Source organism: Talaromyces stipitatus, genomic scaffold (genome assembly GCF_000003125.1).
Source record: "Talaromyces stipitatus ATCC 10500 scf_1105507295523 genomic scaffold, whole genome shotgun sequence".
NCBI lineage: Eukaryota > Fungi > Ascomycota > Eurotiomycetes > Eurotiales > Trichocomaceae > Talaromyces > Talaromyces stipitatus.
Genome location: NW_002990113.1, coordinates 5,598,963 through 5,620,174, shown reverse-complemented (window position 1 = coordinate 5,620,174; position 21,212 = coordinate 5,598,963). Strand labels below are relative to the sequence as shown.

The 21,212-nt window shown below is 45.5% G+C and overlaps 6 protein-coding genes across 6 annotated transcripts, besides 9 other annotated features; 4 read left to right on the top strand and 2 right to left on the bottom strand.

Moving 5' to 3' along the window:
• Window positions 1–54: part of a mobile genetic element that runs on past the window's edge.
• Window positions 55–326: 272 nt separating this feature from the next.
• Window positions 327–387: a sequence feature (GA-rich).
• Window positions 388–2,031: 1,644 nt separating this feature from the next.
• TSTA_080110 (uncharacterized protein) lies at window positions 2,032–4,714 on the top strand (the record flags this gene model as incomplete). The annotated part of the gene is made up of 5 exons (XM_002342002.1): window positions 2,032–2,281; window positions 2,336–2,565; window positions 2,636–3,185; window positions 3,251–3,762; window positions 3,845–4,714. 5 exons carry the CDS (start codon window positions 2,032–2,034, stop codon window positions 4,712–4,714), a joined length of 2,412 nt encoding a protein of 803 aa, XP_002342043.1.
• A 748-nt stretch (window positions 4,715–5,462) lies between these two features.
• Window positions 5,463–5,499: a sequence feature (AT_rich).
• Window positions 5,500–5,822: 323 nt separating this feature from the next.
• Window positions 5,823–7,917, bottom strand: TSTA_080100 (uncharacterized protein). Its single transcript, XM_002342001.1, has 3 exons — window positions 7,416–7,917; window positions 7,293–7,377; window positions 5,823–7,239 (listed from the first exon to the last, which is right to left on the bottom strand). The coding sequence occupies exons 1-3, from the start codon at window positions 7,617–7,619 to the stop codon at window positions 5,882–5,884; spliced, it is 1,647 nt and encodes a 548-aa protein (XP_002342042.1). The 5' UTR covers window positions 7,620–7,917; the 3' UTR covers window positions 5,823–5,881.
• Window positions 5,915–7,435: a mobile genetic element.
• A 166-nt stretch (window positions 7,918–8,083) lies between the features above and the next one.
• TSTA_080090 (amidase, putative) lies at window positions 8,084–10,030 on the top strand. Its single transcript, XM_002342000.1, has 4 exons — window positions 8,084–9,148; window positions 9,202–9,328; window positions 9,395–9,514; window positions 9,572–10,030. The coding sequence occupies exons 1-4, from the start codon at window positions 8,234–8,236 to the stop codon at window positions 9,955–9,957; spliced, it is 1,548 nt and encodes a 515-aa protein (XP_002342041.1). The 5' UTR covers window positions 8,084–8,233; the 3' UTR covers window positions 9,958–10,030.
• A 1,417-nt stretch (window positions 10,031–11,447) lies between these two features.
• Window positions 11,448–12,074: a mobile genetic element.
• A 271-nt stretch (window positions 12,075–12,345) lies between these two features.
• Window positions 12,346–13,251: a mobile genetic element.
• A 361-nt stretch (window positions 13,252–13,612) lies between these two features.
• Window positions 13,613–14,287, bottom strand: TSTA_080080 (uncharacterized protein; the record flags this gene model as incomplete). The annotated part of the gene is made up of 3 exons (XM_002341999.1): window positions 13,613–13,705; window positions 13,727–14,181; window positions 14,223–14,287. Coding segments are annotated over 3 exons (613 nt in total), but the record flags the coding sequence as incomplete, so codon positions are not given.
• Window positions 13,917–14,333: a mobile genetic element.
• A 712-nt stretch (window positions 14,334–15,045) lies between these two features.
• On the top strand, window positions 15,046–16,615 carry TSTA_080070 (uncharacterized protein; the record flags this gene model as incomplete). The annotated part of the gene is made up of 2 exons (XM_002341998.1): window positions 15,046–16,505; window positions 16,552–16,615. 2 exons carry the CDS (start codon window positions 15,046–15,048, stop codon window positions 16,613–16,615), a joined length of 1,524 nt encoding a protein of 507 aa, XP_002342039.1.
• A 287-nt stretch (window positions 16,616–16,902) lies between these two features.
• Window positions 16,903–17,154: a mobile genetic element.
• Window positions 17,155–17,933: 779 nt separating this feature from the next.
• Window positions 17,934–18,230: a mobile genetic element.
• Window positions 18,231–18,266: 36 nt separating this feature from the next.
• Window positions 18,267–19,268, top strand: TSTA_080060 (uncharacterized protein; the record flags this gene model as incomplete). The annotated part of the gene is made up of 2 exons (XM_002341997.1): window positions 18,267–18,391; window positions 18,935–19,268. The coding sequence occupies 2 exons, from the start codon at window positions 18,267–18,269 to the stop codon at window positions 19,266–19,268; spliced, it is 459 nt and encodes a 152-aa protein (XP_002342038.1).
• Between the last annotated feature and the right edge of the window lie 1,944 nt (window positions 19,269–21,212).

Sequence of the window (21,212 nt, the reverse complement as noted above, 5' to 3'; positions counted from 1 at the left end):
GACCTTGGCTGTATCATAGTGGCCCATACTGGTTATGGAGACTTTGCGGATTACCATAAGTGCTTTAATCATGATGATGCTTATCTTCTCTATCGATGTGGAACACGAAAAGCACCTCTACATTTCTTCTTCTACCATATAGCTAAGAGATGAGCCCCTCGTCCACCTGGACCCCCTTCTGAAGTTATCTCTTTTCTTTTAGACACTGCGAAAGGAACACGAAAACTAGCCTCATGGCTAGCAGAGACCCGTTTCTTTGAGGATATCTATCCTTGCCAACCTCTCCTTAGCATCTAGCTAAGTCAGCCCTACTTTTCCCTTATATCTCTCTTTTCCTTTGTTCTTTTTCTTTCTTTCTTTTCTTCTTTCCTTCTTCCCTTTTTCTTTTCAAACTCACTGCTTAAGTATGATGGTGGTAGAATGATGGGTCATGGAGCGTAGGTGGACCATTGCAGCTGGCAAATACCCAAAACCCACTAGGAAGTGGATCTCCCTTTAAGACCACGGCAGCTATAGAAATGCGCCAAAGAGTCTCTTATTTGTATATAAATCTGATAGGACCTGAAGCCCGAGGCTTACCCCTCGGCGGCCTATGTCCCAGTAGGGATCGGTGGGAAGCGTGCAAGTCACGAACCACGGCCGTTAAATATACACACACACACACACCCCCCTTACTCTTGGGGGGCAGTCATCAATATCAGGAATTCCATACCATATTGATCAGGCTCGTCAGCTCTTCGGAATAGCTGTTCTACGTGACTAGTGCTAGCGACCTAGACGTAGATAAACCGACAGTATCATATTGTTGATCACGGAGAATGTACCAGGGAATTGATTGAACTCATTTCCCGTGCTTAAGCACATATAAGAATGCCATTTTTATGGTATGGAAGACAGGACACCTCAGACAATTCAATACATACAATCTTGCTAGTCACTTCTTTTTGTTTCCATTCTTTTCAGGATTCAGGATTGGCCTGAAGTAAACCCAGGAATCCGACAGATAGGTCCAAACAGACTAATCCCAGAAAGGAAGGTAAGTAGCTTCGCTTGAGGCTTGACTAGGTTCAAGTCTCCATTACGGCTGCGACATTAATTTTGTTGCTCCCCAATCATATTCAGTACCCCGAAGTCAAGATTCTACTTGGCGAACATTAAGCGATATAAGCATTGAGCAACTTTACTTGGCAAAACTCAACGCTAGTACACACTATGATTGAAAGCTGCTTTGTCGAACCCAGCGATGCGGCAAAGTGTTAACATGTAGAACTCCAAAGCACCAAACCCCAAGTGGGAATGCTGTCTGAAAAGTTTGACTAAAATATATTAGTCTTGGATATCATATCTTTCTGAACATTTCGAAGACTACGGTTCGCCCCCGCGAGTAATGTACAGTGGAGTATGGTCGTAATGCTAAGAGTAATAATTAATATTCAAGCTCGTAATAGCCTATAGGACAATTTAATATAATTATCTAACCACCCTACGTAAGTTTAGTTTAGCGCTATATCCTGAGAGAGGGGGTTCCCGATTGAAGAGAATGGGAGACAAGGATTTAATTTAAGATTTATCCTAAAACGAGAAGAAAGACTGTGGATGATATAGACCTTGCTTATTGTATTAGTCCACCTGCTCTATACGGAGTAGGTTGAACTCCTCCTTCTGGTAGTCTGAATGGAGAAAACGACAGTATGGAACGTAGATAATTCGCTGTTTCGTGCGTAACACACGAGGTCACATACCCTCCTTAGATAAGTGCTAAGCTTGTAGTTAGTGGTCGCATGAGCAAGAAAGGCCTGTCGTTCAATGTGAGTTCTAGAGATAAACACGACAATCAATGCATATCATTGGCTGCATTTCGATGTAACCTTAGAACAGATATGTAGGTCCTAGTTTCGGTCACTTACTAAATTGACAACGTGCGTTGCGAATGGAAATGGCTATACAGCTTATCTATAAATCTCAGCGAGCCCGCTTTCGTAGTTCTTGCAATAGTCGTGTAGCTTGTGCCATTATTGTTCCTGGCCCAAGATGGCTTCCAGTTCGCTCGATGTCAAAATGGCAGAAGCTCAGGAAGTTTTGCCGACTCCCGAGACTAAGGGAGTTGAGGGGAAGAATGGTGCCTTCACAAGAGACAACGATGTAGAGCAGGGTGTGAAATACGAGCCCGAGGAAGGAGTTACCGCGCTGGTGGAAACGGCAACTGACCTTGTCACTAAAGTCATCCACGTCGAAGATGACCCGAATATGACTGTGGTGACCTTTCGCGTGGTTTTTCTTGGTTGGTCTGCTTATGAGTGAGTTATTTGAAAGATGGTTACTTACTCCCGTATAGGTCTTGGGCTTTCCATCTTCGGCTCTGTCCTTCAGGAAATCTTCTACTTCAAACCGCAGACCATCTTTGTCTCTTTGATTTTCTTGACTGTTTGGGCTTACATCCTTGGTGATTTAATGGCGGTTCTAATCCCGACGGAGATCAACTGGGAAATTGGTGGCCTCCGCATTACTGATGGTGGTTTCCTTCGTTTTTTGAATCCAGGTCCCTTTAACTCCAAGGAGCACGCAGTATGTTGCCGCTAGAAAGCAGGCACTGCTTTTGGTCCGCTTTTAATACACGCTAACAACCAACTAATAGGCAATCACAATCATGGCATCAGCAGCGTCGCAGTCTGCGTTAGCTACTGAGGCGCTCGCCGCTCAATACCTCTTCTACGGAGGCTACCCGAGTAAAGCAGCCGGCATATTCATTGTCCTGACATCTCAGCTTATTGGCTTCGGCGTTGCTGGGCTATTGCGCGACGTCATCGTATACCCCACGAACATGATCTGGCCGATGACGATCCCGGTTTCTAGTTTGCTTGAAACAATCCACAGAGACCGAAAGGAGACCAAGCGAAAGATGCGAGTCTGGTATGCTGTTTTCCTGGCTATTTTCGTCTGGGAGATCTTTCCCGAATACATTTTCACTACCTTAATTGGCATTTCAATTTTCTGTCTTGCCGATCAGCATAACCTATTCTTCACCAATTTCTTTGGCGGAGCTACAGGAAATGAAGGCCTAGGAGTGCTAAACATCTCGTTTGACTGGAACTATATTGCACCCTTCTTCAATCCGCTTTGGTATCCGCTTCAAAGTACTGTGAATACATTGATTGGAATCGTTGGTTGCTACGCACTTTTCATAGGTGAGTGAATCCTGCTCTTTCGCTGAGCTCCGGGCAGCTGTATCCTGATTTATCTTCGGCTCCAGGACTATATTACGGCAACATTTGGGAGGCCAAGAGCTTGCCTTTTCTCTCTCAGGAACTCTTCAATCTCACGGATGCAAACTCGACGACCTACAATGTCTACAATCAGTCTCTCATATTAAATGACAAGTTCGAGATCGAATATGAAAAGCTTGATGCCCAGGGTATCCCCTATCTGACAGCAACCTACGTAGCCTACCTCATCACCACAAACATGGGCATGACGGCTACACTTGTATACATGCTTTTGTGGAACTGGCACGACCTGAAGGCTGCATGGAGCTGGGCATCCCCGTCAATCCTTCAAAAGGTCTTTAGTACTCAGGGGCTTTTGTTCTGGAGAAACCAGGAAACTCCTGAGGAGAGGCTACGAAGAAAGGAGAATGACCCAACTCTAGACCCCCACTACAAGCTGATCCTGAGGAATAAGTACATAGAAGTACCCCTGTGGTGGTGGACTGCCGTCCTTGCCGTCTGCTGGGCTGTTGGTCTTGGCTGTCTTTACGCATTAGAGGTACGTATTCGTTGATGATTTGTTACATGTGCTTTGCGGAGTCTAGTTCCCCCTTTCGAGATCTTTGCTAAAAACTTTACAGTCCACTTTGCCTTGGTGGGGATTTATACTTGCCACATTGTTTACTTTTGTGTTCACTCTCTTCTTTGGTGCCCAATATGGAATGACAGGCTTCCAATTCAATTTGCAACCTATTTTTCAGATGCTTGCTGGATACATGTTCCCTGGTCGTCCACTCGCTAACTTCTACTTCACTTGCTTCACGTACAATGCAACTAACCAGGCTCAGCTCTTAGCCAAGGATTTGAGATTAGCTCAATACTCGCATTTGCCGCCGCGCATAACCTTCGTGATCCAGATCGCTGGTTGTGTGGTAGGAGCGCTCATGAACTGGGTTATGATGGAGACCATTGTGTCCGCGCAGGCTCCCATCTTGGAGTCTATTCAGGGTACTAGTATTTGGTCCGGACAAAACATCCAAATCTTCAATACCTTAGCTATAGCATGGAGCATAGCGCCCAAAATGTTCAGTATCGGCGCGCGTTATGAGTGGGTCACAGTCGTGTTCCTGTTGGGATTCCTCGTCCCTATTCCAGCGTACATTATGTACAAAGTGACTGGCAACAGGCTCTGGGGCTACCTTAATCCGTCAATTATTCTCTGGTTCATGGGCAATCTCTACGTTGGTATCAACAGTGGTTTCACCACCTTCTTCATCATCGCGTTTGTCTTCCAGTGGTATATTCGAAAATTCTACCCCAGGTTCTTCGTCGAATGGAATTATCTTATCTCTGCGGCAATGGACGGTGGCACCCAGATTATGATCTTTATCCTCACATTCGCTGTCGCAGGAGGCAGCGGCACCGCTCATCCATTCCCTACCTGGGCAGGAAACCCTGATCTGTCGAAGCATAATACTGACTACTGCATGGTTAATCCAGCAAACCAGTAATAGCAAGATTCCGAAATTTGTTTCCAACCACAGTATCGGGAAAAATTAGTGCGTTACATCACCTTGTGTGACGGAGGACATGATCGAAGTCGTGGAGGAATTATGTCCGAAACTGGAGAAGCATCAGGGTTATATATAGACTAACGATATGGCAAGAAGTTTTGAAACAAGAATGTATGGGTGTGTTTTTTCCTCTATGTCTATTCACATGAAATTGAGAATCCTCCGAAGCTTTGTTACTGCCCTATTGTTGCCGGAGAAGGAGCCCTCTCTCGGTAGGTGCGCCAGGGCTTCTTAACCTTGTTGATCCCAAGCTTTTGCCAGTTTGTTTTCCAATTTGCGTAGATATATTGTTGTACGACGGTTTGGATGAGATATAAGCGCAGCAACATAAAGAGGTGAGTCATCAGTCTTGCTGTAATAAATGTCAAAATTATCCTAGTATTTCTGAACCCGAGAGCAAAACTCATTATCTTTACGATAGAAAACCTTCATAATTTAGATAAATTTCGATTTGGGATGTGGCGCGATTAGGGCTCCCACTTGTCGGATTGGTAGGTTTATTCCAGGCCAATCCTGAATAGTGGTTTACTAGGATGAAGAAAAGAAAAGATGACTAGCAAGATTATCTGTACCCGTCTCGTCGCTTAGCCTCCCCACCTAGCGGTTGGGAGTCTGCCGGGGCTCAACGTACACCGGAGCTCAACGTACAATATTTGTGTAAAATGTTACCAAGTCCACCAACGCCATATATTTTATATATAAAAACTAAACAAATAAAAATACTGTATACGATTTACCTATTACCCGTAGTATCGATAAAAAAGCCCGGGGTTTGAGGCGCTGGAGCCTCCTCTTCCTCACCCGGTTGCCGCTCTGCAAGGATATAGCGTTTATGTTGGTTGCTTCATGCAATCGAGATGTGTCAGATAAGCTGGCTTTCCAATGAAGCCATCAAATGAAGCGATCAATCCGAAACTGTTATGTGTAAGAGAATGGTCTCAGGTTTACCCCATGGCCCATGGGATAGCTTACAAATCAGCTCAGGAGAAGGTCTATATAGACGCGGCTTTGGAACATGATGTACTTAGAAGAAGTGAACACACAGAACTGAAAGAATCACCTATTGAGATTGACTCAAGTGCTTCGTACGTACGTATATGCACCTTAGTGCACCCACAGTTTATGAATTTTCATCAAATCTCCATCATGGCGGCGTTTTATGAGGCGGTTTGCATCTTTTACATAAAGCGCACCAACGGCCTTAAACTGGCGCTTAGTTTTTTTTGCAGCCTTACGTTCGGCAGTATCACGAATCCGTGTGAAGTTCTCACGGTGTAGCTCACCCAAATCAGCCATTATAAGACTCCCTTGGTTAACCGTTTTTATACGGCGTATGAGGCCCGGGCTGCTCTCATCTAAGATATCCTTTATGCCATCAAGTGATTTCTCGATCTTGTTGACATAGCGACGTAGTTTTTGCACGGATGAAGGAGGTGATATCGACTTGATGGTTGGTGAGCTGGGAATCGTATCATCATTCTCACCATAGATTTTTAACGTATTTCCATCATCAATAATCGTATCCTCAGGTTGGACCATGAGGTCTAATACAGCGCGAGGATTGTAAGGCCAAATCCCACGATCTTTCCAACCATGGCGGATAATTCGTGGTGTAAAGGTCTCTATCCGGATATCGTGTAGCTCCTTAAAAAAGTCATTTTTATCAAAATCGAAGCCACCAAGCCGAGCAATCTTATTCACCACTCGTCCGTGAACATGTTTATATTGTTGAAATGGGACTCCATCAAGCGGTTGTAAAAGATGAGTAGAATGCGCAGGAAAAGCAAATACTTGAATGCGACACATTTTGCAATAATCAAGAAACGGTATCGTGAGATGAGTTGTATGATTATCCATGATTAATAACCGCCAATTCTTGCCATCGTCCGTAAACCGATTAAAATGTTGTAACCATTCAAATGCAATCTCATCCGTGATAAAGCCATTTGAAGCTGGTGCAATAAGCCAATCCTCATCTTTTATATGCTTATACCATTCCTCCAGATGTACAACACCCTTTGGGATAATTAACGGCGGTATAACCTTTCCTTCGGCGTTTATAGACTCAACGACGGTGAGAGATTCGCGAGAAGACAGACTAGAAATTCTTTTTGATGTTTTTGGGTATGCTGTGACCACTGCTTCCTTTTTTCCTTGTCCAACAATGAATCCGGTCTCGTCAAAGTTCCATAGATTTGCAGGTGTAATTTTGAGGTTTTTCATAGTGATTTTTAAGTCAATAAACCACCGTTCAATTTGCCCGTAGTGCTCAGCGGCCGTACGATCGACTTCTTGAGGTTGTTGTACAATTCGTTGATATTCTTTTGGCAAGCGCTTAAGATATTCATAAACCCAGTCCTTGCCAGCTCTTCGTGGCTCACCCTGACCGGTCCAATCCTTCGTAATCAAATAATTCGCGTTTTCTTCGATTTGGCGTGGTGTAGGTGCAGCGCCCATATTATCTAGATATTGATGCCATAAGAAAAGCGCTTTTTCTTGATCAATTGATAATAACCTATTCGCTGCGAGTCGGGTTGAGCGAGAGGGTGTCCCGTTAATCCGGCGATAGAGCCTCGAGCGAGAAACTCCAAATTCACGCGCTAATTTCGAGACATTTTTGATTTTTCCGTGTTTATACGCGTAAACAGCCTTGGTGATTATTGTATTGCTCAGCGGTCATTTTTGCGGTGTTTTGGACGGTGGAAAATGCCGGGTTGCGATTTTTACAATTTTGTACGTTGAGCTCCGGTGTACGTTGAGCCCCGGCAGACTCCCAACCGCTAGGTGGGGAGGCTAAGCGACGAGATGGGTATTTGGTTGTCCCTCTTCCTGTTGAATACATCAGGTTCAATGCCCGGTGTTATGAGCTAACCTCATGAGTATGTTTGGGCGAAGCCCTCACGGATATTGACAACAGCGCTAGGCGCCGGATCCCGGCAAACCCGAATATGAAGCTATTCCCAGATCCCGCATGCTTGCGCAACATCGCCTATCCGGAGTCGTACGATGTCCGGAGTCATACGATATCAGGCAACCCCGTGTTCCCGGAAGAAGCCTGTTGGAAGCCCCTAATTCCCCTTTCCCATATAAAATTGTATGGGTGTGAAGAACCTGTTGTTTCCTTTCTCTTTCCTTTCCTCATGTTATGTTTTCTATTCGAATATGCCCTTATAGTGAGTATTAGACGTAACACGCGTCTTTTATAGACACTTTTGGCGGGGTGATTTGTAAGCTATCATGAGGGGTAAATATTGGGCTGAAATCTAGGTGCCCAGATATATGCCTTAAGGTGTCTTTTAGACCTTTAAGATCGAATAGGCAACATTCCTGCTGAAATTAATTATGGTTCAACGATAGAAGCGTTTGGGTTTTCTCTATATAAGAAATTATTGAACCTTATCTAGCCTCTATATACAAAGGCGCAGTCCCTGTGTTGTCTAGATTGAACACGCCACCATGGAAATTACCCAGAAAAAGCTTTCTTTTGACATCCTAACAACGACAGCGACAGACCTATGCCGTTTATTAGAGGCTGGTCAAACAACTACTGTCGATATTGTGGATGCCTATCTAGCACAAATCGAGAGGCACAATAAGACAGGACTTAAACTACGGGCAATCATTTCAACTGCATCTCGGGAGGCTGTCCTGTCTCGAGCTGCAAAACTCGATACCGAAAGACTTAATGGCAAAATCCGTAGTGCACTCCATGGAATCCCTATTATCATCAAAGATGCTATAGTCACATCCAAGGCACTCGGAATGCCTACAACTGCGGGAGCCTTTGCTTTCAAAGAGGCCTACGGGAAGAGAAATGCACCAATTGTTGAACTGCTGATACAGAGTGGTCTAGTCATTATAGGGAAAGCTAGTATGACGGAGTTCTGTGGCCTTAAGGCGACCTGTATTACAGCTGGATGGTCTGCTGTAAATGGCCAAACTCAGTCAGCCTATATCGTTGGTGGGTTTCGCGAAGATGATCTCTTTTGTGGTCGTTCGGGTCCTGGAGGCTCATCCTCTGGATCTGGCGTGGGAGTGTCCGCTGGGTTTGCGCCTCTATCTGTAGGAACCGAAACAGGGGGGTCGATCTGTATGCCTGCAAATAGGGCGGGTTTATATTCCATGACAGCAACGTTAGGGACCGTTCCAACAGATGGATTGTTCACCCTCAGCCGAAGTTTCGACGGGCTAGGCGGTATGACGAAATCTCCCGAGGATCTCGAGATGTTGATGAATATACTCCTATCAACTCAAGCCAGAGACGAGCTGCCTCTGAAGTGGGAAGATATCTCAGTTGGTTTCGTTGATCCCATGGTATGGAACGCTTTTGGGTTTCAAAAATTCCGGGACGAGGGTGTGGAAAGGCAGATTGTAAGCTCGCTACGAGAAAATTCACAATCCTAAGACTCATTGAAAAAAATTAGCTCGACGAATATGAATGGGCAAGAACCCAAATAGCCCAACGAGGTGCGAAGATAGCTTATCCCGTCAAGCTGCCCTCAATGAATGATCTTAGGTACGAGGAAAAGAGTGTTAGCCATTCGGTCTCATGTAAGTTCAACGTACAACGCTTTGAGATATCAATAATTCTGGAGCCACATTAACAATTTTTCATAGTTTTCGAATTCCCGAGGCAGTTTGAAAAGTTTTGCGTGGAGTTGTACGACCCAGAAGTAAGCTCCGTCCCGGAGTTGGTTGAATTCAACAATAAAAATGCTGCCCATGCTATGCCTGAACGTAGGTTAACTTTCCAACGTCTTTCTAACAGAATCTTTACTGACAAACTGACCAAAGCCCATACTGACCAAACGGATCTTATTCAAACGTTAGAGTCTACAATGACCGATGAAACCGCTTCAGCTGCTAAAGCGCACGGGAAACTCTTAGCTGGCTCGCAGGGGATTGACGCTGCTCTGACAGAGAATAAAATTGATGTGATCATCGGCCCGGGTGATTGTGAAATTTGTGCAGTCGCCGCTCTGGCAGGTTCCCCTAAAGCAATGGTTCCAATGAGTCGATTAAAGGGTTCAGCAGGACTGGGTCAGCCCCAAGGACTGATGATCATTGGAGGAGCTGGAAGTGAGAGTAAAATGTTCCAGTTCATGAAACTATGGAAGGAAGTGATTGGGAAGTGGAAAGTTCCACCTTTGCTAGAGACGGCCGAGAGAGTGATAAGTTGAAATCTAGAGATTTAGATATACGCTATCTAGCATCCATAGAGCGAAATGAAAGTCTCAATCCATTTAAACCCCCAAAGTACTATATTCCTCCCCATCCTCAAGCGCAGCTGACCGCGCAAAGATAACCAAAACAATGTCTGCGAGATATACAGTTTGCCATTCATCAATTAGAAATCAAATGACCAACCACAGCTTAGTGAATAAGTCATGTCCATAATTATCTGCTACATTCATGACCATAAAAATACCACGTCAGCAATGGTAAATACTAGTTTAAGAATCACGAGAAGCACCGATATCCACCGAGAAAGGCTGCATCTTGTCTGAAGACGCCGCCATGAGAGAGAAGCAGGCATCTTTTGCAAGCTCTCAATATGATATAGTAGCATGATGACACTACTAACAAGAGTCCATACCAACTCTACCTTGTCACGAAACTTGTCTCTTTCGGTCAGTAGCTCACTTTCTCCGCTGTCGACATCACAAATGTGACCGTGTAGAGCACGTGGTGGTATAGGCGTTCTCGGGTGCTGTTTTCTATCCCCCGCCCACTTCAAGACGAGGTAGACAATCACCATGTTGCGTAGAGCAACTAAGAATATGTCCATACCTCTCAAGGTCTGACCTGCATATTTGTAGGAATGCTGGTTGATATGTGTTAGGTTGGCCCATGCGACAGCAGACTGGATGGTAACGAGCCAGGAAACGATCATGAAGACACGATAGAAATCTGTCTTTACACCTGAAGGCAAGAATAGCTGTTCTTGAAATCAGCATTCAATCATCACAACTGAAATTTTATTTATCAGTTCGCGCTCAAATCATGACGCTAATTTGTGGATGTTGGAAGGTATATTTTCATAGCAGAGTATAAAAGCTTATGAAAGATGTGGAAATAGATATAGGAAATAGAGAGGTCGAAGTGAATAAAGTAATTCTCCCTTCCAACCATGCATACTTTGTCTTAGGGCTGTCTGCATGTAACCCCGAAATCTTTGTTGCTAGGTTGGTTTGCTACCTACAGGTCCTGGTGGGAATAAAGCTGTCGGATTAGTCGGTTTATTCCAGACCAATCCTGAGAAGTGTTTTACTAGGATCAAAGAAAAAGAAGTGACTAGCAAGATTGTGTGTATTGGGTTCTCTCCGTCCCTGTCTAATACATCAGGTTCAATGCCGGGTCCTTCATAGACACTTTTTGCGGGGTCTTTTGTGAGCTATCATGAGGGGTAAACTTTGAGGGCTATATTGAGCCCTGATAAGAAGATGACTCCTTATTTGCTGAAGTGTAGGTAGCTTGAGGTGACTGGATGACCTGATCAAATAGCCTATCTTCTACATCGCCGGATATCCCGGTTATCGGACACACCCTCTCAGCTGCAGAAAGCACTGCTTGCAAAGCTGGAAATTTCTTTAGGCATGCCATTGAGAGAAAGCAGTTCCTTGATATCCAGGTTCTCTATATCCATTTGCTGGGGAGCGAGATAGCTATCGATATCCTCTACTCCAATTTGATTAAGAAACTTTTGATGTTCCTGCTTGCTGAGTGCCTTGGTCAGGCCATTTGCAATCATATCTTTTATGGGCATGTAGTGTATTTGGATATCTCCCTTCTGCACCTCTTGTTATACCCAGTGATTATAAATATCGACATGTCGGAGCTTCGTACGCAGTCACGGAGCGTCCTTCTCCAGCAATCCTAGAGTTTACTGGTTATCGCAGAAAACATGAAGAGTAGGTGTTCTAAAACGTATCTCCAACTCTAGAAGCAATTAACGCACATATTTGCCTTCTTTCACCCTCTGAGCGAGAGCTAACAATTCAGCTTCAGTGGTTGACGTTGTTACTGTATCCTACTTATTCACTTGCCATTCTATCATTCCTCCAAAAAGTGTTATGACGTATACTTGCAAGCTCTTACAGTCGAGTATATTATCTGCACAGGAGGCGTCTGTTAATACTGAATAATCTTCACCTCCTCCAAGCCTCAAGGCATACGCACGATGACGTTTGAGATAGCATAAAACCTTATCAGCAGCTTGATGGTGCTTTGGTCCAGGATTTAACAAGAACTGTGAAAGCCATGAGATAGCAAAAGCCACGTCAGGTCGAGTGCTTACAGCCACATTGTAACAGTACTAAAGCCTGAAACAGTACATATGATATCTGTGACAAGCCACAAGTCACACCAATTAGGTGGATAACTTGATATCTCCTGTCGGCGACTCACGCATGCATAAGAAGGAGATTCCTTGTAACTAGGATTGTTTTCCTTTCTCAAGCTTCAGTCTCTGTACATTAGGAACAGTACCCTTTGTTAATGAACATCTGGAAGTCACCGAACGACCTTCCGCCATATTGATAATTCCTCCTGTCTAACCAACGGACTAACCTCCCATTACACACATATATGATTGAGCCAATTTTGCGTTGATACTAATGCTGACTCTTGTGAGTAGCTGTTCCTTTATATAGGAGTAATTCTTCTCAAGATATTAGTGTGTTGTCAGTTTGTTGAGTGTCAGCTAACTTCGCAATTTTATTAATATAGGTGGCTTGACTGAGCCAGATCACCTTATTGCTTCGATCCTGTATAACTCTCATGCCTAGGAACCACTCCAGGTCTCCTCCTCCAGATATTTTGTATTTGGCGCAAAGTTAGTTCATAACTGAGTCAGCTTCTAGTTGATAGCTCTTCTTATATATAATAACGATATTGTCTATATAAAAGAACAGTATGATCCCAGATTTCAACATGCAATAGGGTTCATGAGGTACTGCTTTGAAGCCTAACTCTATGAGGGTACTAGTAAGTTCCTTTTGCTATAGAAGTGGTGATCTATGCAATCCATAGAGAGTCTTGTTCAGTTGATATATTTTTCCAGGTTCATGATATCTAGGAGCCATTCTTATAAAGATCTCTTTGTCCAGTATGGCATTAATGAAGACATTGACAGCGTTATATTGCTTGAGTTCTAGATTAAAGTGTACAGCAATAGCCATAAATGTCCTAAAAGATCTCACAGCAAGAGTAGCAGCATACGTGTCCCTCGTATCATCTCTTTTCTCTTGGTCACCTCTTACCACGAGTCGTGTCTTGTACTTGACTAGACGACCTTTCTTGTCCTGCTTATAGATATATACCTATATATAATTGAGAATCTGCTTTCCTTTTACCTTACCGATAGGCACCGTTGTCCAAGAGCCAGATGGATCGTGACTTTTAAGGTGATCTCTCTCAGCCTCCTTAAATAACCAACCTAAAGGATGTGTTTCCACTTCACAGTGACTCTTGGGAGCAGGCGGTGGATTGCGAACTAGAACTGACTGAAGTTGACGTCCTAACCTTAGATGTTGTTAGAGGCTCATGTGATCAAATTTGACTGTGTTCACCTCGTACTGACGATATCATATGCCTACTAGAAAAGCAAACCTCCAAGGATTGAGCTCTGCTCGTTGCGTAGTCAAAGCAGCGGCGACGGTTTTAACGGGAGCCTCTCTGAAGCCTACCCCGTTCTTCTCAAGCGACCCTCTGGGTCCGTCCTTAAGGATATGCTGCCATGAGCCTCTCTGACACCTGCCATGGAGTCACGCAGATTGGGCGACCCTCTGGGCCTGTCCCCAAACTCAGCATGCGATCCTCTGGGTCTGTCCATACCTACACCACTAAGAGTCCCTCTGGGACCTTCCTTAATGGTTGCTTCCTGAACAAGTGACCCTCTGGGCCTGACCCCGCTAGTTGATGTTCTAGCTGCATGCTCAGAGCTCTAACAGAGGTTGAGGTCATTTTCATAGACGATAGTTATGCTAGCTGCCAACAGCGCGCTCGGAGGCGTATCTGGAGATGTAGGATAAGCATATTTATCAATCCCCTCTAACAATCCTTCTCCTAGCGTCAGAGTTGGGCCGCTTGGATAGTCTGAACCAAGCTGACTTAAATCTTCAAATCTAGAACCAGTCACTGAGTCTGTTGTTGTCGTATGCTCATTATTGTGCCTATTTCTGTCAAACACTAAATCCTTCATCTCATCTCCAAAGTTAGCATTATCTTTGACTTCACCTGACTGTACTTGGATATCTATCTTGTTTAGCAAGATTGTTAGTTCTTCAACAGACACATGAAGGAGATTATCCTTGATATTTTGGATATCTCTACTGAAGACTTTGTCCTTGTTAAAAATAACGTCCCTTGCTCGCACGATTCTTCCTGTCGAAGGATTCCAAATCCTATAAACATTTGTTGAGTCATATCCGACAAGATAGCCTACCTATGCTCGCGGATTGAAGCGTTGAAGTCGATTTTTCTTGAGTTGATACTCTGATGTGAGGGCATATGCTTTATAGCTATATATCTTTAGATGAGCAAGCTGAGGTTTCCGATCTTATATGCAAATTCTATTTTGCAAAGTAACGCAAGTATGGAACCTATTATATGGCATTTTCCAGTGTTGGTTTAACTACGGTCCGTATCACGAAGCATAGACGGTAGTAAGGCGCGAACACGAAGCGGCCTAATGAGCCTGACAATATGAAGATATCTTGATTCCTAATATTGTGACTTATTGCTAAGAACGAGGGGGAACGGGGGGATAGCTAGTTAGATATACACGCGGCACGCACGTGCCACGTGAGACTAAGTAGTCCGGTGCCGAAACGCGTAGGGTTTGATATTCACGTTCCGACAATATCCTTCTGATGTAAGTGGTTAATTGGACTTTGCCGAAGCGGGCATAGCGTGAGCCGGGGATGTCGGATGCTCAACGTAACGTTTGGGCGGGGGAGTGTCGCGGGAAAGAGTCGCATAGGCCGTTCCCATCCACCGACCTCGTACTATGAAGTCGCGGAAGTACGCAAGTGGACGGCGTATGACCATAGAGGCCAGTTATGGCGAGCAACTCTGCAGAATCTCCGCCTCCACACCGTTCCCGATATCCCCGAGGTGGTTTCATCAACTACCATGATCCAGAAAAATGTATGAGGAGATAAAGGCCCTGCAACCCGTCCTTGTTGTGACCGCCCCAAGTCCTCCACTCGATTGATGCAGTGTTTTTAGGATTGGGTTTGTTTCTTGCTAAGACCGCTATCATCATCATGAAGCAGACATTGAATCGTGAATGGCTCCTGGGGCTAGCGTTGAGTGCCGCCACGGTGCCAACTGGTTCTGCCGACTTGACGACGACCATTAGCTCCGCCGCAAATTGGGGCACTTGGGAGGGTTTCGGCGTGTCCCTTGCATGGTGGGCCAAGGCGTTTGGCACACGGAGTGACTTGGCTGACATCTTTTTCTCCACGGAGTGGACAACCTACAATGGGCAGAGCATTCCCGGCATGGGGCTCACCATTGCACGGTATAACGCCGGGGCTTGCAGCTGGAAAACTGTCAACGGCTCTGCGATGGTTGTGTCGCCCGACATGATTGCCTCGCGACAGATGGAAAGCTACTGGGTGGACTGGTTCAACTCCTCGCCGTCATCGTCAAGCTGGAGCTGGAGCGTCGACGAAAACCAGCGTAACATGTTGTCTATGGCCAAAGCCCGCGGCGCAAACATCTTCGAGCTCTTCTCCAACTCCCCACCGTGGTGGATGTGTCTCAACCACAACCCTTCTGGATCTGACGACGGCTCCAGCGACAACTTGCAATCGTGGAATTACGACCAGCATGCGGTATATCTCGCCACCATTGCCGAATACGCCGCGAATAACTGGGGGGTGTCCTTTCAGTCCGTTGAAGCCTTCAACGAGCCGTCCTCGGACTGGTGGAATGGCAAAACAGGAACCCAAGAAGGTTGCCACTTTAACTTCAGCACTCAGGCGACCGTGATTGGGGATCTGCGCACGGAATTGAACAACCGAGGACTCAGCTCGACCCTGATCTCAGCCTCAGACGAAAACACCTATGACTTGGCTATTTCCACGTGGAACAACCTCGGGAATACAGCGACGAGCAATGTCGGCCGCATCAACGTCCACGGATACCAGTACTCTGGGGGACGGCGGGATACGCTGTACAGCCTGGCGTCCGGCGCCGGCAAGCGGCTCTGGAATAGTGAGTACGGTGAGAGCGATGCGACGGGCGAGAGCCTCGTCACCAACCTGCTCCTCGACTTCCGCTGGCTCCACCCTACGGCCTGGGTGTACTGGCAGGCCATCGATGGCTCTGGCTGGGGCCTAATTGATGGGGACAATGATAATGTTTCTCTCGGAGCCATCAGCCAGAAGTACTTTGCGCTATCGCAATTCACTCGCCACATTCGGCCTGGGATGCGCATCCTGGACGGCGGGAGCGACTACACCGTCGCAGCATACGACTCCACGGCCCAGAAGCTGGTCATCGTTGCTGCGAACTGGGGTGCTGCCCAGTACCTCAACTTTGAGCTCTCCGACTTCAGCAGTCCGGGGGTCAGCGGCGCTGTGGTCCCGCGCTGGATCACCCAAGTCGGAACTGGCGACCAGTATAGTAGCCACAATGATACATATATCAGCGGGACCAAGTTTTGGTCGTACTTTCCCACCGGAGCGGTACAGACGTTCGAGGTGTCGAAAGTGGTGCTGTAAGCCTGTAAATGACACGTCCTTATAGATTACATGTACCTTCAGGTTGCTATGGACTGAGGATCGATATGATCCTAGTGGCTTTAGGCTTGATAGTGATAAGGGATAAGCTGACCATTAGACCAGACACTACTGCGCAATCTCGAGATGATGCTATCACTTCTATGGAATCTTGTATATCAAAACAGGTTCAATACTCCTAGATAGTGGTTTTAGAGGAGTGCCGGAAAATAGACCTAGTTCCTTATACGTATTGTTTACGTTAGTGCTCGCCTTGGCGTCAGCTGTGAATTCTTGTGGCGATTATGTAATTCGAGAAAATGCTGTATCAGATGGCGTGACTGTTTGATTTTCGAACTGATTCTCGCTCTGTATGGCTGCGTGCCTAAACTGGGCTGGCTGTCCGGATAACTGACTAGATCAGCGAATTTGGGTCGTAGGAATCGGTATAATGTTACTGGAACTGGTGGGTGGTGGTTGTCTTGGTGCGGTCAGATCTGGGTGTTTTAAGGGACAGCGCAGTGATTTTCTGTTGTGTTCAATTTGATGGCATCTGCTACACGTTATAGGAGCCCTTACTCTACCCTCAACAAGTTTAAATCTAGAGGGCTCACATCTTGTGCTAGAAGCTCCTTTGCCCGATACCTTTTTAGTATATTCTGCCGATCGAAAGGGTTATAATATTGCTGTTTGAGACGGTTGTTGGGATCTCTTTAGATGCTAATAAGGATGAAAGTGATTCTTAGGGTTAGGGAACCAGTGTTTCTTGTGTTTCTAAGAGTCTCTTCAATGCATGTGCACAGGGAATCCCAAGAGACGAAGTAAATAGCCCACGGCACGGAGCTAAAGATGGTTTGGAGAGCAATTCCAACTGCTCGTTAACCTTCCGCAGAGCTTGATATGATACCAAGCCATGTACTGCCTCAAATGCCTTACTTGATAGATCAAGTGGCTTTCTAGAACACTGACAGGCTCGAATATGCTTTAACTCGCTGACTTGGTTCACAACTGCTTGTTTTATCAGCCTCCACGCTTCAAAGAGATCAATTGTGGACTTCTTGATATGAGATTTGATTAATGCATGGATCCCCTTAACCCTAAAGACTATTGTATTAGTACCATCACTACTTGTGTAAATTGAAAAGTTACCTGGAAGTAGCAACATTACTAAAGTGGAGATGCCGGTCCACCCAGGCCTTCACGATCTTTTCTTTATATACATCTAACCACTCGTCTTTGATATACCGAAGCGGCTCAAGGCAGTTTTGATACTGCGCATATTTGAGCTGAAAATCAGCGAAACGTTGCTTAAATACCAGTTCTGTGCTAGACGCAACAATCGTGTGCCATCCCACATAGAACTCTTTCCATAAATTTTCCTCTGCCTAGATTGCTTGTTCTCTTTTCACTCCAAAGAATGGCTGGCAGTGGCGTACCACTGCTTTATTGGCATGCCAGAGACAAAGCAAACTTCTTGACATTGAGAAAGAGTTATCAACAGCATTCATTGCTGCCACGCAGCGATCAGTTAGGATGACGGACGGGAGTACGCCCTGATAGAGCGATTTGAGCTGAGTCAGTGCCCACGTGTATTGCTCTTCTACTTTACTGGAGAGAAAGGCAAACGCAATACAGAAGGATCGCTGGCAACAATCCACTCCAATCATATCAAGAAGTGGGAGTCCATACTTATTTGTTTTATACGTGCAATCCAGTATCAGGATATCCGGATTTTGCTGCAGATATGTCACTAAGTCCGGATGGGCAAAGAAGATGGCGGTCAGCCGGTTGCCTGCATCCACTTAAACACAGCTCCAAAAGCCCTCGTCATTCAGTTGATTAACCAGGGCTTGGATGCTGCTTTGTCCCTGGACGAGCTTTCGTCGTGTTGACGCCGCAAGGTTATAGATATCTTGCTGGGTTGTGAGAGCATTGGAAGTCTGACGGATGTAAGTCCTGATTTCTCGAGGAGGAACGCCTGCTGTTGTTAGGTTAGTAATTGCATTAACATCCTTATCTGGGAGCTGACGGTGTGTTCGGTGTACTGAAAGTTCGGTGGATGGCGGATAGTTATGTTTACAGAATTTGGGGTTAGGCTGATGTCTTAATGCCCAAGTGGTCCCATCCAAAGACTCCTTAGCCACCACTGAGAATAAACAATTCATGCGTTGGCTCGTTGTCCTGCGCTTTCAGTTGAACGATGGACTAGGAGGAGCCTTATTTCTATCGCATGCGAAGAAAACCTTCACTCGGCCATTAGATATCTTCAAGGATTTGCTAGTTGTAAAAGCATAGCCTCGAGGCTTCGCCCAGGAATTGACATAGTCGAACACAGCCTTTCTAGAATTAAAGTCGCCTTCCGGCGGCAGAATATCGTTAGAGAATCTTTCAGGTGAATTGAAAGTCGAAGTAAGTAAATATCGTGCAGCAAACAACAAGATAGTCAGTTGAGCGCGCGAATAGCAAACCCAGGGAAGCCACTCAAACGCAAGGAGTGGACCCCAGAAGAGGATGCTCGTTTGAAACAGCCGAGAGAAAAGGATAAACTGCCATGGTCTCAAGTTAAGAAGCACTTCCCCACTCGGACGGCGGGAGCAGTCCAGGTCCGATATTACACAGCTGTCAAGGATTCGACCTCGCCATCCATCGAACCCGTCCTTCAAAATCGTACGAAGGATACTCTGGACACCGCGTCAGGTGTGACAAGTCGTTCGCGGCCCGTTCGGGCTCGGCGAGCCGTGGAGCGCTACTCACCGTCGTAGCCCTTTTCTGTACGACCTGACAAATTTCTGGGATATAGCGGTAGAAAATACGTTCGTTACTGTAATTGCAAACAGGACGCATATTTGGAAGGTTGGTGAATTTTACCTCTCGATGATTTTTGTATCATTCTGACAATGTGCTGGCAGTCTTGTTCATTCAAAGAGAAATCCACACCACTTCAGATTGATCGACCATCCCATGACGAGGACTGCATGCTGGGTGAAGACGACATTATAGGAAATGTTGAATCCTCACAGTTTGGGAGAATCTCCGTATCGACCAAAGGCAACGATTATAGTCCTCAGGAAGATGAGCTGATCATACATCTGAAGGAAGTCAGAAAGCTGCGATGGTCGGACATCGCCGCACAATTTCCAGGAAGGACGAAAGGTGCTCTACAGGTCCGATACAGTACCACACTTAAAAAGAAAGGGGACAGTAGACAGTCAAATATTGAAAAAAAGGGTCGCAGAAAATCAAGAGCTCGAAAATTGAGCATTGGTACGGTTTCTGTCCGGCAACGTGTGGAGAGCCCAACTCCCAGTCGCCGATATAACCTACGACAGTCGCGACATCCTCCAGATCATTTTATTCCAGCCTAAACTCTTGACTTGAGATGTCGAATATTAATTGTGAGCATATGCATAGACGAGATGAGCATTGTATTGAGGTCGTTGGGATCTGACAGGAAGGCCGCGTATACGATACCAAATATGAATCATCAAGTTGATCTTCAATTTAAGCACTTTTATTCTGCTGTATCAATACTATTAACGGACGATTTACTTTTATTACGGAAAGCTACGAAGTGCAGTCAAACCCAACTATGAATCTATCTAGCAAGCAATGATTCAGGGGATAGTGACTATCGTGAGTACAGCCATGCAGAGAGTCGAATGGAAGATTGTGGACCGGCAGTTCTTCCAGCCAAGAGACAAAGGTGGTTGATACTGGTATGCATACTTCTCAATTGCATAGAGAAAGACTGTGGGAACAAGCTTATCCAATAACCTCTCCACCGACACAATCGAGCGCAGAGTCCACGATCCAGAGCTCCACCAGTCCAGAGACTCTCCATATTCAGGGCTAACTTCTGCGCAAAGTCTTTATGAGCCGCGTTGAGTATTGCTGCTGGGTTATTGAAGATCAAAACTCGGCCACCTCCAATCCTTCCTCGTCCGACAATTTGGCCTCATTCAAGAAGCTGGCGAACAATGGGGGCCAGTTGACTGCCATGTCTAACTTTCAAACTATTAACATGGAAGCCTTGTTTACTCGTGAATTTAAACCGTGTGAATATATAGAGCTTCAATTTTAAAGAGAAATATAAGAAGTCGCCTGAAAATCATACCTTACCTCAGGAAGGAATACCATCTCCGACTCCAGATGGCCCTGTGGGATAGACAGCCACATTTCTCTGCGGATGGACAAGTTTGCATCCTCGAAGAGCAAGGAGTATCTGCTGAAAATGCACTACTGATAGTCAATCTCAAAGAGATTGAAAAGCTTTCGTGGCCAAACGACCATGGCTTGTGATTTCCGCCATCACTCATACTGGAAAAAAGTCGTACAAGACCGAGAACAAGCAAACCAAGGTCTTTTCAGACACTGAGTTTGCACAGTACTGCTGGGCTAGTCCATCAGGACTATGGGACCTTGGATTTGTTTTGGGTCCTGGGGGAGATCGCGCTTTTCACGTTCCGAATCGGAAAGATTTCTGTATTCATTTTTCCGCTAGCAGGTTTTTATGTATATTTCTTTCGTTTCTGAATAGCTATATTTTCATCTGATTACCCAATCCTCTTTCTATGTATATGAATCTTCTTGCTGTCTTTGACAGCCTGCCTGTATGCGTTCAAGTCCTATATCTTTCTGCTGCGAGCTGACCGACTGTGAAGCCTCACGCCTTTGCATTTGAGATAATGTTTTGCGATATTATCAGC

Bases quoted from the DNA above. Each gene is read 5' to 3' on its own strand.
- TSTA_080100 (XM_002342001.1), bottom strand. From the start codon at position 7,619: ATGTATTCAACAGGAAGAGGGACAACCAAATACCCATCTCGTCGCTTA. The intron at 7,378-7,415 runs GTATAAACACGG...TCTCGAAATTAG, and splicing joins ATCACCAAGGCTGTTTACGC to CGCGTGAATTTGGAGTTTCT. The intron at 7,240-7,292 runs GTTATTATCAAT...ATCAATATCTAG, and splicing joins ACCCGACTCGCAGCGAATAG to ATAATATGGGCGCTGCACCT.
- TSTA_080090 (XM_002342000.1), top strand. From the start codon at position 8,234: ATGGAAATTACCCAGAAAAAGCTTTCTTTTGACATCCTAACAACGACA. The intron at 9,329-9,394 runs GTAAGTTCAACG...AATTTTTCATAG, and splicing joins TGTTAGCCATTCGGTCTCAT to TTTTCGAATTCCCGAGGCAG. The intron at 9,515-9,571 runs GTAGGTTAACTT...AACTGACCAAAG, and splicing joins TGCCCATGCTATGCCTGAAC to CCCATACTGACCAAACGGAT.